The following is a 22826-nucleotide window of genomic DNA, read 5'->3' as shown; positions in this document are numbered from 1 at the left end:
TTTATGAGTGTTTATGTGGCACAAAAAAATCTCGCGCCAACGATCTTAAAAAACGCATGTAGATCGTCGTAGTTAATTCGTTTTGGTGTCTTCTGCTTTGGATAATCGCGCAGAACATACCAAAATGATTTAAAGTAGCTGCGACGATGTACACGCATTCCAAGAAAAATATCACTGTTGTGATAAATAATCGTGCAATGCACAGTATTTCAATGAATCGTCGATGAAAATTTCGTCAGTGTTACGTCTCTTCGTGCAAGAAGTCTCGTAAAATGGCTTATTGAAGAGATATCCTAATTATTCCGATCCTCCCTGTACAGCACCTTGGTGAAACGCGAACTTTTGCGTTCGAGCTGTCAAAACAGCCATCAAACCATCAGGAGAGCGAACAAGAAGAGGAAAAATCTTAAAATCGTAAAGTGGATGAAAGTAGTTTCGTTTGTAAGACGTAAAAATCGTGCAAATTTGATTAAAATATTCCACCGTACGGCATTAATTGCGCGTGTATTCCGTGCGTGGCAGATGTGGCTCGCGTTTAACGTGAAGAAAGTAAAGAAATCCGTGAAATAAAGTGCGAAATCGTGCGATTGAAAAGCAGTCGCTCGAGTCGAGGAAAGTTTTTTTTTTTGCTGGTGCAACACTCCTCCACTCGTAAAAGTAGCACCAGTTTGCGGAGGCCTCCCCCCTCACAAAAGAAGGAAGATGACGAGAAAAATGATTTGAAAGTAGTTTCTGTCTTATTTTGAGAAGCTTGCTACCTCGCGTTACGTTTGATAGTGCTGTTCAAAGTTTGTGCTTTCCGGGGGCGGAAAATCTAGTGAAAAACTGTGTTTTGGTCAATCCGGAGGTTGGTTTTGGTCTGGGGGGCAGAAGTGCTGTAATCTATCGAAGAAAAAAGCATTGCGTAGGAAGAAGAGGAGTTGGCTGAGCGAGACGCGGCACGGGGGTATTATGAAATGAACCTTCGGCAATGGGGTCGCAAACCTTGGAAATACTGCGACAAGGAGTACTGGCCAGCTTGACCGGCGGGTGGTTCTACGACGTCCATCAGAATGTGTTCTGCAATGCGGTCCATCTGTACATCTGGCTGTTTCTGCTGTTCCTGCCCTTCATCATCTACATGGTAAGCGATTTTTGTTTGGCTTTCTCATTTTCATGTGCTGCTCGGCTCCAATGTCCGATGTCAATGCGGGACGATAGGTGGCAAACCGCTCTGGTCCGGTCTCCAATTTGCACGTCATCAGGGCAGGGCTGGTAGCGAATTGCTTCTTTGTGATTTGGTCACTTTTTTATCCCTCTGCCCCATGGTAGTAACTTCAGAGCTCCATTAGCTTGTCGACAACCTGGAAAAACCTAGGAAGTCAGGAGGTACCATTTTTGACCTGGAAAGGGAAAATCAAGGAATTTCACTAGCGGTCATGAGAAAGATTGCTTACTGTCTGTAACTTAATTTATTAGGTGAATCAATTAAATACGAGAGCTGGGCGAATGAGAAATCAATTTATCAAAATATCAGTTAACCATTGAGAAAGCGCACTTGTTCTTAGTAAAATAACTTTAATACCTATACTTTCTTAGCCGAGTGGTTAGAGTCCACCGCTACAAAGCAAAGCCATGCTGAAGGTGTCTAGGTTCGATTCCCGGTCGGTCCAGGATCTTTTCGTAATGGAATTTTTCTTGACTTCCCTGGACATAGAGTATCATCGTACCTGCCACACGATGTACGAATGCGAAAATGGCAACTTTGGCAAAGAAAGCTCTCAGTTAATAACAGTTACTGTGGAAGTGCTCATAAGAACATTAAGCTAAGAAGCAGGCTCTTAGTGGGGACGTTAATGCCAAGAAGAAGAAGAAGAAACCTATGCCTTCTGCTCAAAGTTTTGAGAATACAAGAACGTTTCGCATCGTAGAGACATTAGGTAAATTAATTTTATACAATCAACAGTGCGCATCGTACCTTCGTGCTGTGCGTACACGAATTCTCTCTGCTCTTGGAAGTTTTCTTAAAAACTACCTAAAGCAATAAAACAGTACTTTTCAGTGCTACATAAACAGTACTTTTCAGTGCTAAAATTAAAAACGGTACTTTTCAGTGCTACTAAAACAGTACTTTTCAGTACTATTTTTTTCTACTATTGATCCCTTTACGATCCTTGTTTGGACCCGTGCCTTCGGTTTTTCGTTGGACCCGTTGGCGAAAGCTAGCGGTGGTAATCCTTCTTGGACACCGTCTTGGGAAAAAACCTCTCGAAGGTCACGTCTTTTTATTCACTAAACATGGTTGCAACAACAAATAAAAGGAAGGGTGAATCTCTGAATTCACTACTTCCTTCCAAAAAAGTGGGTTTTAAAACTGTCACTAAACGTGGCAAGAATGGAAGAAAGGACGTTTCTCCGGAATGCGAACTTTCTTCCAAGGGTGAAATGAATAATTGTATTGAAATGAGCAATCAGTTCGATACTCTAGACAAATTTTCCGAACACCAAATCTAAGCAGCCTCTAGCCCAGGCTCTTTGATTCCAGCGAGAAAGCAAAGAGTGCCGCCTATCGTGGTCAGTTGTTCCGAATTTGGGGGATTTAGGTAGGAGATCTTGAACTCCATTAGGGGAATCAAGGTCTCCTTCCAAATCCAATTTTAATATAGGACTTACTAGTCCAATAGAAAATCAAGTTACTCAGGATTCGAAAGTTCCTGTGTGACTGATTTGGACGAAGTGAGAGCTATTATTAAAAAAATCAAAAATATGAAAGCCCCTGGCGATGATGAAATTTTCTACATCCTCATCAATAAACTTCCAGAAAGTAGCTTATCATTTTTAGTTGATATATTTAACAAATGTTTGCGGTTGGCATATTTTCCTGACAAATGGGAAAATGCCAAGGTTGGACCAATTTTAAAACCAGACAAAAATCCTGCAGAAGCTTCCAGCTATCGACCAATCAGCTTGCTTTCCTATATCAGTAAATTATTTAAAAAGGTAATTTTGAACAAAACGATGGTCCAAAATCAACGAAATTTGTTTTTGCCAATTGACAGTTTGGATTCCGACATGGACATTCGACCACTCACCAACTTTAACGTGTAACAAATTTGATTCGCTCCAACAAATCTGAAGGCTATTCTATTGGTCTTGCTCTTCTAGACATATCAAAAGCATTCGACAGTGTTTGTCATGAAGGCATGATTGTAAAATATAAAATCTTAAATTTTCCAACATACATTGTTAGAACAATCGAAGGTTATCTGTCATATCGTACACAGGGTGTCTAATACCTGGAAAAACTTGGAATTATCAGGGAATTTGGTTAAACCTGGAAAAATAAAACTGAAATTCTCAGTGAATTTCGATGACAATCAGGGAAATTTCTTCGTGGCAGTAATTCATGGTAGAATATGTTGATGGCCAATCTTTAAAATCTTTTTTAGCCTTATGTTGCGTGTAATGAACTCTGAAGCCAAATTTTGCAGGCTCCAGAGAAACCTTCAGAGACTTTTACGATATTATTCAACTAATTCTTCACGAATTTTATCTCAGATTTTTTGGGGAAAAGCATCAGGAATTATTTTAGTGGTTTCTCCAGAGTTTTCATTTGGAACACTTTCAAAAACTCCTACATTGATCTCTCCTGAAATTCTTATAAAGAGTACTTTAGCAATTCTCTCAGATATTCTTCTAACGATTTTATCTTAAGAAATGTCTCCAGACTTTGCTCTAGAAAACTCTCGAGTAATTCAACGTTACTATCTCCAGTAATTTGTTCGGGGATTAATTTGAAAGTTTTTCCAAACACTATCCTAGAATTTTTCCACTAATCCTTCAACCGAATTTTCCAGTTGTTACTCTAGGATATCTTTCAAACATTTTTCCAACAATCCCAGAGTTTAAAAAAAAGCTCAGGGATTTTTTTTCCAAGAAATCCGATAAGAATTTCTACGTCTCCAACCCGACCCTGTGTTTTGTCATTGAGTTCCTCTAGATTTTTTCTAGGAATTTCATTCGTCCCGCAGTTCGTTCATAAAATGCTGCAATATATTATCCAGAGTTTTGACTGATTCGTTTTATTTTTTTTCAATAATCCTAACAATTCAACTAGAAACTTTTCTAAAATTTTCTCAAGTGTCTATGAGTTCTTCTAGTAACCCTTGTTCATCAAGAGTGATTTAAAAACTTACACAAGTTTCAACAGAGGTTACTTTGAAATTCGCTTTAGAAATACCTCTTATTTTTTTGAAATTTCTGGAAATTTTCATTCCCATTTCCATGAAGAATGCCTGGAATAATACCTGGAAGAATACTTCAAAGACTTCTTCGTGAAACCTTAAAGAATTACTGTAGAGATTCCAAAAGAAGTCTCTGAGTAATTCCTGGTAACCTAGAGAGTTTCTGATATCATCAGAAAAATTCCTAGTTAAAAAAGAGACGAACCAGCCTACGGCTGAAAATCACATTGAGGGCATTCAAGCCGAATGTAACAAATATATAAAATGTCTGTATTCACTTATAAACAGAAAACATCATCTCAAGAATAAGCTTTTGATCTTCAAACATTTTTCCAGGCCAGCCTTGTTGTATGCTGTACTAATATAGACTAGCTGTGTACTACAACAGGAAGAGAGCTCTTCAGAGGATTCAAAATAAACTTTTGAAAATGATTCTGAAGCTCCCTCCCTGGTACTAATGAGTTAGAATATCCAATGTTCAAACATTGGAACAAATGACGAATAAAATAATCATTAATAATTTTAGACAAAAACCGTTGCTATTTTCTATTGCCACAATAAATGCGTTATATATCTTGGTTAAGTTAGGTTAATTGTTTTTTTCTCTTAAACAGCTGAAATCAACTTATTTGTAAAAATTCTGAACTGCTACGGCAAATGAAATGTAATATGTTCTTAACAAAATATTTAGTGCTTAATTTAGTTTTAAAATGAAATGAATGTAATGTTTGGAATGATACTGATAAAAATGCTGTAAACGCTGGATTGAGTAGACCTACAACCAGCTGTAGATCCACTTGGATGTTTTAACACTAACACAGTGTAAGTGAACTGAAATAAACTAGCTACGTTTTAATTTTGAAGTCACTTTTTTGAGAACCGTGAGTCACTATTTTCTCCAATCCGATTTTTGTTAGCACCTCGTTTCAGTACCAGCCCTGTCGCCGCCAAAGGCCTAAAGCAACCACGAGAGAGGGGCAAACTTGTCGCGCAAAAATATGCGTAAGCCGTGAGAAGTTGCTTATCCCGTTATTTTATTGGATGATTTCACTTTTTTTTGTTTAGGCTCTGTTGTCATCTTCAGCAGAGGGGGATTCCCGTTCTTTGCTTTGCTTCAATAATTCCAATGGAAGCTAATTGCATCGGTCTGTTTTTCATCATTCCTGAGGCGACCATCAACACCTTACCAGTTGAGTCGACTCGGACCCATTAATGCGGTGAAGCAGAAAGTAGTTGTCTTTATTCGTGGTTAGATCATTGTGGAGTATCGAGGAACTCCCAACAAGTGTCGTCGTCGTCGTCGTATTCCAACGTAATGCATACGTAAATGTGTGTGATTGTAGTAGAGCGGCGGTGCACTAGTTGGCTGGAATGACTCGTTCGTAAATTTCAATAAGTGGTATTGCATTTCAATCGTCGGCTAATGGGTGCTTTCTCGGCCGTTTTGCAAGGCAGCAGGTTATGCTTCCTAGAAAACGATACGGGTTATTATTCTTGAGCAAAATGTTGTCTGTGCATCAGGTTTATGAAACAATAGGTTCTGTGAATCACGCGCTGGTGATATTATATATCAATATTTTAGGGCTATTAAAAACCCTGGCCACGATCACAGGGTTTGACGGTGCCAAAGTAGAAGGTGCATCATAATAATACCCGTCTGTGAAACATATCACCTTCCCAATACTTTGGCACACCTCCAACGGTTCATGATTTATCATGAAACGGCTGCATTCAGGCGGAGGATCTGTTAATATGTTTCGGCATATTATCAGGTCCTCTTCGAACGGAGGGACCGCCAGGGCTCATTAGTTACTTATAAACCAGTGCTGGTTGTTTGATGTTTCAATTCGTTTACACGAGCTGTAGCATCCTTTGTACTAATCAGCAATGGTGGTTAAGTTTCGAAGCCAACGTGTGATCAATCGTTTTATAATGCAACATAAGAATGGATGTTTGGTGGAACTGTGCGTTACACTCGTCGTTATTAAATTTAGTGATTGTGAAGGTGCTAATAGTGATTTTATATTAAATCTATAGTGATGAAAATTTGAAAATTAAGTGATTCTGATAGTTTTGTTAAAAATATAATAATAATGATGTGAACTCTACTAATTTAATAATGGCCATAATACATTGTGCAATCATTTCTCTGAATATAAACATAATTGCCTAGTTCTTCAAACGTGCATGATAAAAGTGTTAATATGTAATGACAGCGAGTGCAGAAGAATGGATCGAAGTGATTTTTTTTTTAATGTCTACAGCAACAAAAATAATGATACATTTAAATTGAATACCTTTAATTACTTGGTAATGCTAACAGATGGTAATGCTAACAGATTTATATAAAAATGGTGTATATCTGAAGTGTATTACGAAAGTTGATGAGTGATAATCGGTGATATACGTGATAGTGTCGAAAATAAAATTGACGATAGTGAGTGATGAAATGAAATGGGGAATGAGGACCTTTAAATAAAACTATTTCGTTCTTCACTTTAACCACTCTAGTAGCATTTCAGGCCTTATCATAGTTTGATAGTAGTCTGAACTACTAGACTGCAAAACTACGGCAAGGGCTGATTGCTGCTAGCGTACACAGTGACCATTTGAGCAACATTGCTTAGGAACGTCTGTGTGATGAACGCAATAGAGGCTTATAAAAGCAAATGCTGGGAAGGAGCTTAGGGCAGATTAAGAGTGCCAGTACTACCCCTATCGCTACCGACAAAAAAAAAAAAAAAAAAAAAAAATTTTAGGGCTATTAAAAAAAAAAAGAATGATACACACTCAATCTGTTCGGTAACAATAACACAGCGTAACAAAAATGACATTTTTGCGTGTCTCAAGGATCAAATTATGTGTCTCTAGTAGTTTTAGGGTTGCTGAATCTGATGCCATTCTCAGAAATGTTCCAGCACGTCACAGTTTTTGGCTACAGGTCGCTAAAGTTGCAGAAAACACTGGTTTTATTGATGTTTACATAAAAATTAAACAATGATGTATCAAAAACTTTTGAGATCTAGTCCAACAAGCATGCAAAATAGGACTTTAACATTCATTTCAGATAAAATTTGGTTGAAATTGCACGGTTAAATTTAGATTAAATCAGTTTTCTTCAACATGCTTACAGTCTCCATACAAAATTCTTCGTTTCTGTCATATGGAAAAATACAATACTTTTCTAAACCAACAAAAAATAAGTTTTGAGCATCGAAAGTAGTTTGAACTTTGTTTATAAGTATTGCTATACACTTGAAGTTTGAGTTCTGAGGCAAATTAAGCAATTAACTGGCCATACAAGCTGGAAAACTTGCATGCAAGTTGGCTGAAATAGTCAAATTTAGCATTTTCAACAGCTAATATCTCATAAACTAGACGTGCTATGATATTTCTGAAAATGGCAATGGATTCAGCAATCCCTAATTAAGTTAATAGCGGTATTTTGGTGCTAGAGACAAAACCGTGTTCCGCAGTGTAATGTAAGGACTATTCATTTTATAAAGTGGACACTTTGTGCATGCTGTATCTTTTTATTTTTCAATGAAATTGCAATTCGTTTTCTGTACATTGTTCGACTAATATTGTATAATGTTGTGATAATAAAAAATCCCCCAAAATAATTAAATTTCACACGAACATGAAGCAACGTTTAGAACGTTCGATTTTTTGAGGTTATCAAAATTAATGATTGTTGGAAATTGGCTGGGAAATTCGACGATTTATATTTTTTATTTTCAAAAAAGGCTTGTTCTTCGAAAGCATCAAGGCCTGTTCTTTTTGAAGCATTTTACAGATATCATAAAAAATGATCGTTTTTTTTTAGAGTAAAATATTTTAAATTCAAAGGGATAATTAGAATATTTTGGTTTAAAGTACGGCCTGACGGAAGTGCTGATAATATGAAAAATATCTTACGTTTTCATAGAGTTGCTTATTTAGTCCCCACGTCACATTTAAAGCACAATATTAAAAACAAATGCTTTATTTTGAGCAAACCTCTTAAACCATAATGACATAGTTCCTGCAGTAATATAAACTAGTTTTGAACACACTTTTTACTCTTCTTTTTTGCTGGGAGTGAAAGGATGGTGTATTAGCAAATTTGGCCATAAAGGGTTAAACCACTAAAGTGACCTAATATCAGAGAATGGTGAACTATTATTGATTTTTTTAAAGCTATACGTTTAGTAGAATAGAAAAGGATACCAACATACAATTTGTTCATAAAAAAATATTATTTTTGTTTTGCGAAAAATAATGTTTAGCTTTGACGAACAATTTTTCTTAGGAGTTTTTGGAAAAACTATTTAGTTCTTCAACCAAAAGCATTTTATAAGATCTTATATTTTGTCAACATTGTAGAATAAAAGCTGAATGATGCTCAGAAAACCGATTTCGATTTTAGCAATAAATAAAAAAGATATAGCATAAACAAAGTGTCCACTTTATAAAATGAACAGTCCTTACTGGGCTTTTGGGTTACCGTAATCCGGGTGTTCATTAGTGTTATATATTAAAACTTTTATTTGAAAATACAAATGTTCTATACTATTAAAACAAGTTACTTGCACCTATCGCTCATGACTATATACTATAAGGCAGCGTCCATTTATTACGTAACGCCAAAATTGGAAATTTTTTGACCCCCTCCCCCCCCTCCGTAAGGCTTTTTGTATGAAAAAAATATTTTGTTTTATATGAGCCGTAACGCTTGAGCCGAGTAGTGTGTGATCCTTTGACCGTGATGCTTGCTCCTGCGGGGGCGGGTGAAGCGGTCAGACAGGATCAATCTTGTTACGCGCGCAGTGCAGTTGGGGGAAGAAAAGTGGCGTGATCCGCGAGATAATTTAGTAGTGTGTGATCCTTTGACCGTGATGCTTGCTCCTGCGGGGGCGGGTGAAGCGGTCAGACAGGATCAATCTTGTTACGCGCGCAGTGCAGTTGGGGGAAGAAAAGTGGCGTGATCCGCGAGATAATTTAGTAGTGTGTGATCCTTTGACCGTGACGCTTGCTCCTGCGGGGGCGGGTGAAGCGATCATGTTATGCGCGCAGTGCAGTGAAAAAGTGTATAGTGTTTGGCGGTAAGCTCAGTGTGGCGACGGAAAAAAAAGAGCATTACATCCAGGTAAAATCGTTCATTATTATTATTTACTCACCTATTACCATTTGAAACTAAATACGTGCCAGGGTCGAAAATTTATTTTCGATTCGGGAAGTGTAAAAACATTTCATATATCCATTTGATATCTGGGTGTTTTTATGCGGGGCTTACTGTATATGAAAATGACCTCAGAATGTGTGTGTATTTACTGCCATTCTTGAAATGGGTCGTTGGAATTTCAGTAGAGCTATCACCTTTCATCTCCCGGGTTAAAATTGTCTGCAGATATAAAGATATCGAAGGGTATCAAATATACATGCATACAATTTTCTTCCATAAAAGCACTGCCGGTCAGTGGGAGATGGATTGTATACACACACACACACACACACATATGAGCCGTAACGCTTGAGCCTACTCCCTAGAGCGTTACGTAATTTGTGGATGCCGCCTAATTTGTTCTCTGATAGTTTTAACCCGTATTATCCCAGCAAATTGTAATTTCGACAACTTTTAACGGATTGCCTTCGTTTTAGTTCGAATGGAATTGTCGGGATGTCTAGTTATTTAATCATCATTGTATTTTTTTGGAAAAGTCCACCGGCTCGGAGTTATTACGATGGGTCACTGGGTCAAGTCGGGTAAAAATGACTCCAACTACCTTTTCAATCAACTTTTACCCAACTTATTAGTATAAATCTGACTCCAACTAAACTTATTTTTATAGTTTCGACTATGGACGGCATTCATTTATGCATTTAAAATATTCCATCGATAAATTTAGCGTTACGTAATTAATGGATGCTGACTTACTCGGGAGGACATTCCGATCAATGTTACCCCGCTCATTAATCAAATGTTTATGGTACCGAAAAATGATAATGGAAAAACATAAATTTTGTTTGATATTTTGCAGAGGGCCATCTTTCGTTATCATTCATCGAAACATGATATTTGTCACACGCATACCTGGAATGACGATATTATCAAACTTAAATGAACCTAAATTTTTCCTTCGCAGGGTCATAGTTTATGGCACATGTTTTCTCACATGGAAACAAGACGGGGTTGGTGGTCTGATGGCTACCGCTTCTGCTTCACAAGCAGAAGGTCGTGGGTTCAATCCCAGGCCCGTCCCCTTCCTCGTACTTTGTAGTTGTATGTCTCTCACTTGCTTCTATCTTCCATTCTAAATATATCACACTCAAACTATTCGTTCATAGCAAACGCTAGAATCAGAGGCGGACAAGAAACCGTTTCCCTAACGCTTCCATTCTTCCTTGCGCGCCTTTCCTTACGCTTGATACATAGGCAGTTTGCTAACCACAAAAGCAAACCTCTCTGCCATGCCTTTTCCCCCAATCCATACACTCCGCATGAACTGGCATAGATGCAGTCGGACTCCACGGTCTACAGTGGGCTAGTATAAGTCTAACATCATTTCCTCCCCCTTTCCCACATTGGTCTGTATTCTGACGTGGCAGGCGCCATTATAGCCTTAAAATAGAAGATCACCAGTACTTATACAATGAGGGTGTCTGTTAGTCCCAAACAGTCATTCCGTTGGTTCCTTGTGTAAGTGCAGCTGATCTGGCTATACTGGAGTAGCATCCACGGGCGGTCAATCAAGCTCAAGCTCAAGCTCATGTTTACTCACATGGAAACTCAACAACTTCTCGAATAAGTTACATGGGTCTTCCCCATTGCTCATGCTTAAGCCCTCTTCTTTACAATTTTTACGTAAGAGATATCGATCATTGTCTCATAAGAAATTGCTCGCTAAGGCAGCTTGCAGATGACGCCGTTGTTTCTGTTACAGGACCAGAGGCGGACAATCTGCAAGGACCATTGCAAGATACTCTGGACAATTTGTTCGCTGGGGCTGTGAAGCTCCGGAGAAAACTGAGTCTTTTCTAGAAAGCGTGATCCGGCGCAGCTAGAACTTCAGTTTACGGGTAAGGAACTCACTCAAGGTTTATTGCATACGTATTTAGGGGTCAGGTTTGATTCTAAATGTACCTGGGGAAAACAAATTGGGTATCTGGATCAGAAGTGCCAGTAACGAATCAACTTCATGCGTACACTCACAGGAACATGGTGGGATCATCCCACCCGGATGATCTGATAAAGCTATATCGCACAACGAATCTGTCGGTTCTTGAATACGGTAGTTTTCGCTTCCAATCCGCCGCGGAAACACACATTCTGAAGCTCCAGCGTATTCAGTATCGCTGTCTTCGGATCGCGTTAGGCTGCATGAACTCAACTCATACCATATTAGCAGGAATACTGCCTTTATCAGATCGATTCGTGGAATTGTCGTTGAGGTTCCTCATCCGCTGTGAATTGTTGAACCCGTTGGTAATTGGAATTTTTGAGAAGCTAATCGAACGAAATTCTCAAACAAGATTTATGACATTGTACTACGCGTACATGACTCTGGAGGTTAATCCTTCTTTGAATCTTCCCAATCACGGTTGCTTCCTTGACTCCTAAAGTTCCGCTGTAGTTTTTGATCTGACCATGAGGCAAGACATCCGTGGAATTCCAGATCAGCTTCGTTCGGAGCAAGTACCAAAAATTTTTGCTATCAAGTTCTGTCACATCAGCTGCGATAGAAGGTTTAACACCGACGGGTCAAAAACAAATGATTCCACTGGATTTGGTGTATATAACGAGTTTCATAGCGCCGCATATAAACTTCAGAAACCTTGCTCCGTATATGTCGCTGAATTAACGACTATATATTACGCATTAGAGCGAATTGCCTCTCTTCCCTCTGATCAATATTTAATTTTCACGGATAGCCTTAACTCCATAGAGGCTATACGTTCAATGAGGCCGGTAAAGTACTCACCGTATTTCCTTAGCGAAATACGATCTAAATTGAGTGCTCTATCGAATGATTCATGTACTATCACCTTAGTTTGGGTCCCTTCGCATTGCTTGATCCCGGGCAGATATATAATTTTCAATTTTAAACGTTATTCAGTTCGAGGAATTTTAAAAATCGTATACAAATTCATTTAAACTTATTTGTAGAGCATATTTTTTTAATTTTTCATATAAGGTTCAACATTGAATCGATTCAGAAACATCGATTCGAGCGCTTCGATTAAATCGGTGAATCGATTCGATGTATCGAATTTGAATCGATTCAGTAACATCGATGTTCTGGTCAAATTTGCCCAACGCTAATGAGAAAGCGGACTCGCTCGCCAAGGTGGGCGCTAGGTAATATTTTTGATCGACAAATCGCCTTTAATGATTTTTGTTTTAATTGCTCGTCAACATGCATTGGTCAGCTGGCAACAAAAATGGGATGCCGGAGAATTGGGCAGGTGGTTACATTCCATTCTCCCGCAGGTATCGAAGAAGCCGTGGTTCAAGGGGTTGGACTTAAGTCGAGACTTTATTAAGGTAATGTGTCGACTTATGTACAACCACTACTCTCTAGGCTCTTATTTCTATCGAATAGGGCTCACAGATAGCAATCACTGCAGCTGCGGTGCAGGTTACCAAGATATTTACCACGTAGTGTGGAAGTGCCTCGAATACGGTATTGCCAGATCTAATTTTTGTACATCCCTCCCAAGGGCCCAAGGGAAACCAGAAAAGGAAGACATAAAGATGTGTAGGGTAAACTTGACCTTGTATATATGAAGCTTTTGTACGATTTTTTCAAACAATCTGACATCTGTGTTTGATTCCCCGTCTCGTCGGTCTACTTGTCCACCTTGTGTCCCATCGAAAACCGTCTTGTTGTATCGTTCCAGGTTGTCATTGTCCACTAGGCCGTCCCTTATTTTCCGTAAATGTGAAATGTTATAAATCCGTCATTGTAAAATGCTCGTTTTGGTAAGAAAAAAAAACAGGTAAAAATTAGAAGTCCGTACGTGGACTCTAAGTGGTCCCTCAACGGCCCTGAAGGTATTAGGCGTACACTCTGAGAAGTAATCATGTTCACGTCATTACAAAAAACATATAGCTTTTTTCCATAATGCTTTTCATATAACTCTTATTTAGAAATCATATAGATAGAGTTCATTATGAAAATCACATACCTTTTAAGCATAAAGACGATGGATATGGAATCCAGTGAAAGTTGGTATCATAGACAAAATCATATACTATTCATCCGAAACTAATATAGATAATAATTGTTTCTTAAATAAAACTGAAATGGTTTTCAAATGGAATTTACTATATGATTATTTGAAAAAAAATTATGCGTTCAAGTTGTTAATAAAATAAAAATGCGTTCAAGTTGTTCATTTTAAAATTATTTATTCAACATAACATATTATAATCTACGAAAAAGATTTCCAGTCTTCAAATTATCCGGATATTCGGATCCATCGATACAAAATCTAAAACAATAAAACCATGTTTAAGCTCAAAATTAACTGCCGAATAAAACAACTCACCTAGACCAACTTCATAAAGTTCTCAGTTGTATGGAATTAGAAGCGAAATTCTCCAACGAGCAGTAAATAATGGTTCCACATTCTAAAATATATACTTAAAACTATATAATTATTTAAAAGCTGGTATTTGTTAGCTTACCTTTAAAAACTTGCAAGAACTTGTCGTAAATCTATAATCTGCCAGCTAATTGTATGCAGTGGCTGCCATCATGTCACTTAATATAAACACAGATTTTTTCACATATACCACGTATCTGATTTTTCAATGACTCAATGGGTAAGCTATGTCCATAAAGTTGTATGTGAAATTCAAACGACTTCCATATGGCTATTATTTAAACCTCGTTGGACCTTCATATAGTCTTTATTGGGTGTTAATAAAACCTATCAAATATGAATTCTGATGCGGGTATATGATTTTCCAGATAAATATAATCGGATTAATTAGCTCAGTGTAGATGAGCCCATGCGCAAAATCGAGCTCGCTGGTCTAGTGCACGCAGCATGAGTACGAAAAGCCACCAGTTGTATTATTATGTATTGTATAATTTTAAATTGAAAATCCAAACGCGACACAATTTAAAGAAACATATTATGACGTAAAATTATTAGTAGGAAATTGTTAATTCCAAACCATTTTTTTTTCTTGTTTTTCAGTTTTAATTCAAATTTGACCAAACTATTAAAAATTATATAATTGCATCGACATAATTTGACAATTCATAATGCTCATTACTTATAAGTAATAAGTGATTGCTGCAAGAATTCCTCCCAAAATATCTCTAGTAGATTCCTCCAGAAATTCCTTCAGGGATTCTACAAGAAATTACTTCGTGGATTTTTTGACTGTTTCTCTCAGATTTTCGCTCAGGAACACCTGAAGAGAAATCGCTACATGAGTTATTCCGACGATTTTTCCTCCAGGGATACCACAGTAATTCGTTATGGGCTTCCAAAATTCCACCTAGAATTCCTCCAAAAATTCCTCTAGAAATTTCTCTAGATATTTCTCACCCAGATTGTCCTTCAGAGATTCCTATATAAGTTTTTTTAGGCAACGCTCCATTAGCCATTTTTCAAGAATTTCTCTAAAGATTGCTCCAGAAAAATTTCTACATGGGTTCCTCTTAAAAATGTCCCATGCATTTTATCACAAAAAAAAAAAAATTAAAAAAAGCTCAATAGACTCGTCAAATATTTTTTTTTTCTAGGAACTCCTTTCTTGTCGAAAGCTTTGGAGAAATCTCTGGATATATTCTTGGATGGATTTCTAGAACAGTCCCTGGAAAAGCCTTAAAAAAATATGAAGAAAATTGTAATCTCTGGAAGAACCTCTTGCTCAACAAAATTGCACGAGAAATGGCTGGAGAAATTTTTGAATGTATTCTTGAAGAGATTTTCCTAGAGGAGTCTCAGCATAAATTTCTGTAGGAAACCCTGAAGCATTATCTGGGTAAATTACTGAAGGAATCAATAAAGGATTACTTAGGTAAATTGTTGAAGCGACTTCTGGGTAAATTGCTGTAAAAATGCCTGGAGGCATCTCAGGAGAAATTCATGAAGCATTCCTTTGAGGAATCGCTGGGAGAATCACTGTAGCGATTTTGCTGGAGGAATCCACCAGAGATTCCTTCGAAAATTTCTCCCGTATCATTTCCAGTGTTTTCTTCAGAGGATCCTGCAGCAATTTATCCAGGAATTTCTACTGAGATTTCTACAATAATTCTTGCGAAGAGTCCAAGAATTCTGCAATAAATTACTTCACGAATTCGTCAAGGGACTCCTTAAGAGTGTCCTACACGTATTCTCCCAAGAAAACATACAGAGAAATCGCTAAATGAATAACTTCAAGGATTTTTCTAAGTAATCTTCCAGGCAGTGTTGATAGACTCACACTCAAATCTCAATCAATACGCACTCCCGTGAGAGCAAACTCATTAGAGATCTGCTTTGCAAATCTCACGCTTGGATTTTGATGCAAAATCACTCAATCAACTCAAACCGTAAAAATGATTCAGTTGCAAAACTCGTTAAAAACTTGTATAACCCGAATGTTGTTGTGTACGTTAGAAAGGATTACTTTAATTTTACCAGACTAACAAGAAATTATTGCCGTGTGTGATTAAACTTTGGAAATACGAGACAATGAGTCAAAAAGGTGAACCAACTCATCTATGATTTTTTGACTGCTGAGTTGCGTGATTGACAACTCACGCATGAAAAATCTCAAGCGTGAGTTATGAGAAATTGAGTTTCGTTTGGGCATCCAAAAATTCCTACCTAGAATTCCTTCCAAAAAATTGTCCGTGTTTTCTTCCAGGAATTTCATTAGAAATTACCCTAAGAATTCCTGAACGAATTCCTCAAAGGTTCTTTCCAGAAGTTCCTCCAGAAACTCTTATTTTGAAGTATATTTTGGAGAAATGCTTGGCTAAACTCCTGGAGGAATCCCTGAAGGGATTTCAGGAGCAATTTTTGAAGGAACATTAAAAAAACATGAAGAAATCCCTTTTGGAATCTCCAGAGTAATCTCTGGTTAAATCCCTGCAAGAATTCCTGGAGAAATTCTTGCCTGAAAGATATCCGAGGAATTCCTGGAACAATTTTTAAAGGAACCCACGTACATATTTTTCTGGAGCAATCCTTGGAGAACTTTCAGGAGGAATCCCTGGATGAGTCTGAAGAAAATCTCTGAAGTAATTTGCTGAAGGAATCAATGAAGGGTTGCTTGGATAAATTGATAAACTTCTAAAGAATTACCTTGATAAATTGCTGTAGAAATGCCTAAAGGCATCTCAGGAGAAATCCCTAGAAAAAATCCTAGAGCATCCCTTAGAGAAATCCCTGGAAGAATCACTGTACATATTTTGCTGGAGGAATCCACAGATAAAATACTGTGGAGATTTTAGTTATTATTATTATTATCTTTATTAACGAGATTTGCAGCTCGAGGCTGGCTCATCTCGGAGTGAGATTTTAGTGGAGAAATCCCTGTAATAGGAATGTTGTAGGAATCCATGAAGATTTGCAGAGATTTTCCTAATGCAATATCTGGAACAGTTCTTAGGGTGCTTTCTGATGGAATTCCTGGAGGAAGTCATGTGGGAATATCGTGATGAATTCTTCCGTAATTTTTTTTTTTCGTATAGATCATGAGATTTTTGTGGAGGTATCTATGAAAGAATTCCTGGAGGAAACTCTTGATAAATATCGGAAAGAATTCATAAAGTATTTTTTTGTACAATTGCTGAAGGAATTTATGGAATCCCTAGAGGAATTTCTGGTAGAAATCCTGGAGAAATCCCTAAAGTAGTTTCTGGAGGAATCCCGAGAGGACCACCTGAGGATATCCTTGCATGTATTCATGGAGGGATCCATGAAGGAGTTTCTGAAGAATTATCTGCGAATAATCTTTTCAAGGTTGTTCTAGTGTAACCCCTAGGAAAATTCCTTGAGAAAGCCTTGGAGACTTCTCTGCAAGAATCCATATAGGGATTTTCTAGAGAAATCCTAGGAGGATTCTAGAAGAATTTTCTCAATTGATCTCAGAAAAATATCTAAAGTAGGATAATTCGCCAATTGTTGAACGGTCAAAATGCTCGCTTTTTCAATTTTATGGCTGATCTAAATCCGTCTAGAGGGCACACGATCCAGAATACCCAGAAATCCCCGGTAGAGGAGGCGGCATCTCCAAGGAAGTGGTCACTTCTAGAATTATTCCTAAACTTTTCATGCGGGTCATCAAACTTCATGGTTTTGCAAAACAAATTCAATAAAAGTTGACATTGGCCACTTACTGGCATATTTCAAGGATGTGGTCCCAAGCAACATTTAAAAAACAGTCTTACCATTTTTTAAGCATTTTTAAAACTTTCTAAAATCAGAAAACAAAATTTAGTCAAGCACTTTGGGTGCCATTACTTCATTTTGAAGGACATTTTTAAGAAATATCGATAAATTTGATCAGTGTTACTTTTAAGAGTAACTGGAGCTCAAAGCTTTGTCTTAATTAGTCTTAATGCTTAATGTTTGCTCTACACTTGCCTTTCTTTGTTGGTGAAGAATCTTCGATAGGCCACATAACCATGTTTGCGCTGCCTACATCGTGCTAGGGGAGCTGCCTCCTCGGTGCTGGCACGATATATCATTGTCTATTTGTTCTTTACATGACCACGCTTATAGCCATCACAGCCATATATCTGTATCGTGACTTTGGACCTGTAGCTCCGGTTTTCAATATTTTCAAGTTCTTTCAGGCAGGCTAACTAAAGTGAGCCATCATGCGCTAGCGGTGTTTTGTTGTAACTAATAGCATTATACAGTCGCACACTCAGCAATTAGTGTTTAATCACTGCGGACTAACTAAGCGTTAAATAGATTTCAATTGCCAGACTAAAATTGTATCTCTTTCTCATTTGCAGTACTTCCCCGCAACCGTACTAGTATGGAGTCTTTATTGCGTACTGATTGCCATCATCATAAGTGTGTTCAAGTTCATCAATGTGGCGCTGCATCGGATGTACGACAAAGCTCGGACTTTGTCCGACACAAACCTTAAGAAGCCGGTAAAAGCCCCTCGCGAGGCTTCCGGGTATGTTATATCGAATGCTGATCAATGATTTTAACGCTTAACTGGATGTTTGTTTTTTTTTTAGGGAGGACGAATCTGGTATAGAGATGCAGGAGATGGGTGCGGTCGAGGTCGTGGAAACACCTCCCGTGGACATGTCGTCTAGGACGTCGGTTGAGCGGCACAGTGATGAGATCAGTTGTGCCAACAGCGCCATCTCAATCGACTATCAGGAACAGGTCACGAGCACAATCGATTTGAAGGTGGACGTCCACCGTAAAAATAGTTCCGAATCTAGCGATAGCAATGGCGCAGAAGGAGGGAGTAGCGAAGGAGCCGGGATTGGTGCGAAGTCGGTAGCGCATTCGTCTTCGGTTCACACACATTCGACGGAAGCTTGTAGCGCCGGGGGAACTCATAAACGTTCGCTTAGTACTCCGAATCAAGGCAAATCGTTAGACCTGGGAACGGATACTCAAGGAGGCGGAAAGGATGTGTTGGACGGTGAGGAAGGAGCAACCGGAGTTGACCCAACGAAAGATGGAGGAAAGAAGAGTGCCACGTTGCGAAGGCATCAGTATAAATCGAAACGGAAACAGCGTTTTATGAACAGTCAGCTGCAGCGACAGATCTCATTGGATTCGGAGAAGATTGGCATGGGAATTGTGTTTGCGGACGAAGTGGCTAGTGGAGGGGCGCACCTCCAGAGGCACTTGAGTTCGGAGGATCAGAACAATAAGTCGAACACCTCGCTGTTCCATCATCATCACCATCACCATCATATGTTAGCGTTACAGAATCTCGATCCGGACCTGTACATGGATCATAGCTATACGAAATCAGCCGTTCAGTTAGGTGTAGAAAATATTCCTGGAGAAACAACGAGCAAAATTTATCTGTTGCAGCAGTCAACGCCTATCCGAAGGGACTCCAACAGTACAATGTCGGCTTTGCAGCTTCCGACGATGGTGGTAAGTTCTTCTGGGAAGAACCGTCGCCATTCTAATGCCAATGCTAATGTAGTGGCTGGAGCCCGACCACTACCGAGATCACTAACATCGGTTCGACGGATTAAAAGTGCTGCCTTGGAAACCTGCAGTCCTTCCTCTATATCAAACCTGGCGCCGACGCATCCGAACAGTGTCGAGGTAATCGGAGGGCAAACACTTCGGAACCCTCAGCATACGGTTCTTCCACCTCCGAGCAAATGCCTTTCGAGAAATCCTCACCTTAATTTGTTTCCCAAGTCCAACGGGGACAGTTCTTCCGGCCTAGTAGGATTGGGTGTTTCTTTGAACGGGAATGCTACAAACAACGAACCGGTTTATCCAATTGCTGAACAAGCCGACGAAAGTACGCCGGTGAAAAACCAGTCGGATAAAATTGAAAAATTCGAACCCAGTGATTCGGATAATGCGCAAGGAGAGGATGACGATGACGACGAGGACGAGGAGGAAGATGACGACGATGAGGAAGACGAAGAGGATGAAGAGGACGACGATGCGGCCATTGATCGACTTCGTGGTGGAGTAAGTGAGTATGAAAATGTCCATGCGATCCACACGCACATACATCGACATCATCACCATCATCAGTTCCCTGGCAACGTCGACAGGCAACACTTCCAGCAATCGAATCCGGCGTCCCTCTCACAAGCATCGTCCGCTGCAACTGGAGGGGCTGCCGTGGCACAAGCGTCTACAGAAGCAGATCAGGACACAGATTCGGACCCTGATCAACCGGCCCTGTTGCACTCAACGGATTCCGACACGGAAAACAATGCCGGCTCGAGATCTCCTTTGTTGGAGCCACGGAACCGTGCACCGTTAGTGATTGTGGAGGCTAAGAATCCGTCGTGTATAATTCCTTCTTCATTAGCTGGCGTCGTCGACGCTGGGGAGAAGTTAAAGAAATCCTCAACCTTGACAATAGAAGATTCACCGACGAAACAAACGTTAGAGGAAAATGGTGGACCGTCGTCTAGTGATTGGGAACAGGCGAGTGCCAGTTCCAAAGACTTGCTGATAACGAAGGAGAAAGCTGAGAAGCTAGAAAAAGGTGATATTCCAAGATCGAGTTCTGGTAATACTAGCGAGGCTGTGGCGGCGAGTGGAAGTCAAATCAAAAGTCAAGAGAGGTGGTTCGAGTATTGTCATGTTCCTGCGCCTGATGAAAGGTGCTTGATCCATGAAAACGAGCAGCAAAAAAAGGAAGGTAGCAAAAAAGAGCTGGATAGAGAGAAAAGTGTATCGATATCGTCGGAAGGCACGGTTGCTGTCACTCGTAACTTGGGAGCGATTCCGAAGACATCCTCCAGTAGGATCACCAGTAGAAGATTGAGTGCTGAGGAGAACTATCCCAGTACCAGCAGCAAGATTTACAATCGAACGCTATCGCAACGTTTGTCGGCCGAGCGGATTCCGGAAAACGCAACGGCAGCGCCGTTGATAACGTTTCTCAACTATCGTTCGGAAGTACCCATTCCACCCATCTATCTTCCAGGCAACAATTCCCTATCGGAACAGCAAACTTCTAGCTTTACGTCGTTTCGGCGGAGGTTTGACGGATCGGATAGGAGCTACAGACAGATACAGTGTCGCTTGAGGATGGCTCGTAGTAAACACCCCGTTGTGTCCATGGAACCGAACAGTGGCGCTGGTCCAAGTGGAACTAACAACGTCGCAGGCTCGTTTCGGGATGACGATAACAACAATTGTAACTTTTGTCTAGACTCAATCGATAATCCAACGTCGTCTAGCCGGAGCGTGGGTGGTTCCAGTACCACTTTTCATGATCCAACTGAGGTGCCTTTAAGTTTATTCGTAGATGAACCGGAACGATGGGTTCAACTAATTGAACGAGCCACGATGGAAAACGTTCTGAAAGAGCGTATGGCAATGAACCGCGCCGGAGGGGTGGGTTCGTCCGGGGACAATAACAATACGTCGATCAACTCGTCCGGAATCGACAAAGCCATGGCTCCAACCGAATACAGTCTGTCCAGTGCTCAAAGTGCGATCGATGTTGTGCCAAGATCAATATTTGGGGAAGCCCAGATACGGCCTAAGCGGTACTACAAATTTCCAATCAATTTTTTATGCTTCAAAGAACTGAGTATTTCGATGAACCGACTGCAACTTTTGGCACTGTTCGATCGTGACACCAATTGTTTTCAAGTTGCGCTGGCTATAATACTTTGCACACTGGTTTCGCTCCTCGGTTCGACGGTATTGTACCTGAAGTTCTACGAAGATCTGTACGCGTTCATATTCTGCTTTGTAATTGCCGGAAGTCAGTATTCGCTACTGAAAAGTGTTCAACCGGACGCCGCATCGCCAATCCATGGCTTCAACAAGACTGTAACCTATTCGAGACCTATCTATTTCTGCCTGTGTTCTTCGCTTCTTTTGGGCGCCCACCACATGCTTCGAGAATACCAAATGAATCCGGAATCCGTGATGGACAGGGTGACTCTCTTTGGGTTTCACATATCTATCATTGAATCCCTGCAGTGCATACAAAGCATTCTCTCCGTTGTGATATTACTGTTCCCGTTCCTGTTCAGCTTGGGATTGTTTCCGCAAATCAACACCTTTGCGATGTATTTCCTGGAACAAATCGATATGCACATATTCGGCAGTAATGCCGCTTGTAGTCTGCTATCATCGTTTCTCTCGGTAATACGTTCCATCCTGGCCTGCACCCTATTATTTGGACCTGCATTCGGTGGACTCTCCGAAACGGGAACACAACATGTACTGTTTTCCATGTTTTGTGCATTTCTCATCACTGTTTCGTACCACCTGTCGCGGTGTTCCAGCGATTTCACCTACATCTGGGCCATAATCAAATCCAGCTTGATAGTTCATCCTGATTACGATGACAGCAGCAAAGAGGATTCCAAAATGTCTACTGATTCGGAAGACAACAAAATGGACAATGACCACCTAAGATCGAGCGATGAAATTCACAAAGATCTAGATGAGGAAGCCAATCGGGAATCGACGAAGGAACTTGACGATCCCCTGCCCAAAAAGCTTCAGGGCACGGTTACCGCTAGGCTGAAGAACGACGCAGTTGTTTGCGTGGCACTGTCGATAATCATTTTTAGTCTACACTGCAGTACGGTGTTCACTGTTCTTCAGCCCGACATCAATTACGTACTCCATACCGGTGCTTGCATTCTCGGCTTCACGATCCACTACATCGTACCTCAGCTGAGGAAACACCTACCGTGGCTGTGCATAGCGAAACCGATTCTGAAGGCAAAGGAATTCGGCCAGTTTGAGGTGCAGAACCTTTCGAAAATTATGTGGTTCGAAACCATGTACGTGGCTTTGTGCTTTTTCGAACGGAACATACTGTACCCGTTGATCTTTCTGAGCGCCCTCACGGCCGATTCCGGTGCGATTGCAGACAAGTTTGGCCTCACCTTGGGAACAGCGTTGGTCGTCGTTAGCGGATTGAAATGTAAGTTTTATTCCGGCTACTGGCAAGTATTG

General features: G+C 39.9%; 1 protein-coding gene across 2 annotated transcripts in view; it reads left to right on the top strand.

Moving 5' to 3' along the window:
• The first annotated feature begins 388 nt into the window (after positions 1 to 388).
• The window catches only part of LOC110679022 (protein pecanex), a 34290-nt gene continuing 11852 nt past the window's right edge, over positions 389 to 22826 (top strand). The window contains exons 1-3 of one of the 2 annotated variants that reach the window (XM_021852927.1): positions 389 to 1123; positions 18176 to 18345; positions 18410 to 22794. In XM_021852927.1, the coding sequence (XP_021708619.1) occupies positions 971 to 1123; positions 18176 to 18345; positions 18410 to 22794 (4708 nt within the window). In that variant the 5' untranslated portion in view covers positions 389 to 970. Of the gene's footprint in view, positions 1124 to 5427; positions 5536 to 18175; positions 18346 to 18409; positions 22795 to 22826 lie in introns of those variants that run through there. The other variant, XM_021852928.1, reaches the window with a different exon arrangement.

This window comes from Aedes aegypti, chromosome 3, assembly GCF_002204515.2.
Source record: "Aedes aegypti strain LVP_AGWG chromosome 3, AaegL5.0 Primary Assembly, whole genome shotgun sequence".
Taxonomy (NCBI): Eukaryota; Metazoa; Arthropoda; class Insecta; order Diptera; family Culicidae; genus Aedes; species Aedes aegypti.
Note: the sequence above shows the minus strand (reverse complement) of the source record. Positions and strands in the feature narration are given on the sequence as shown.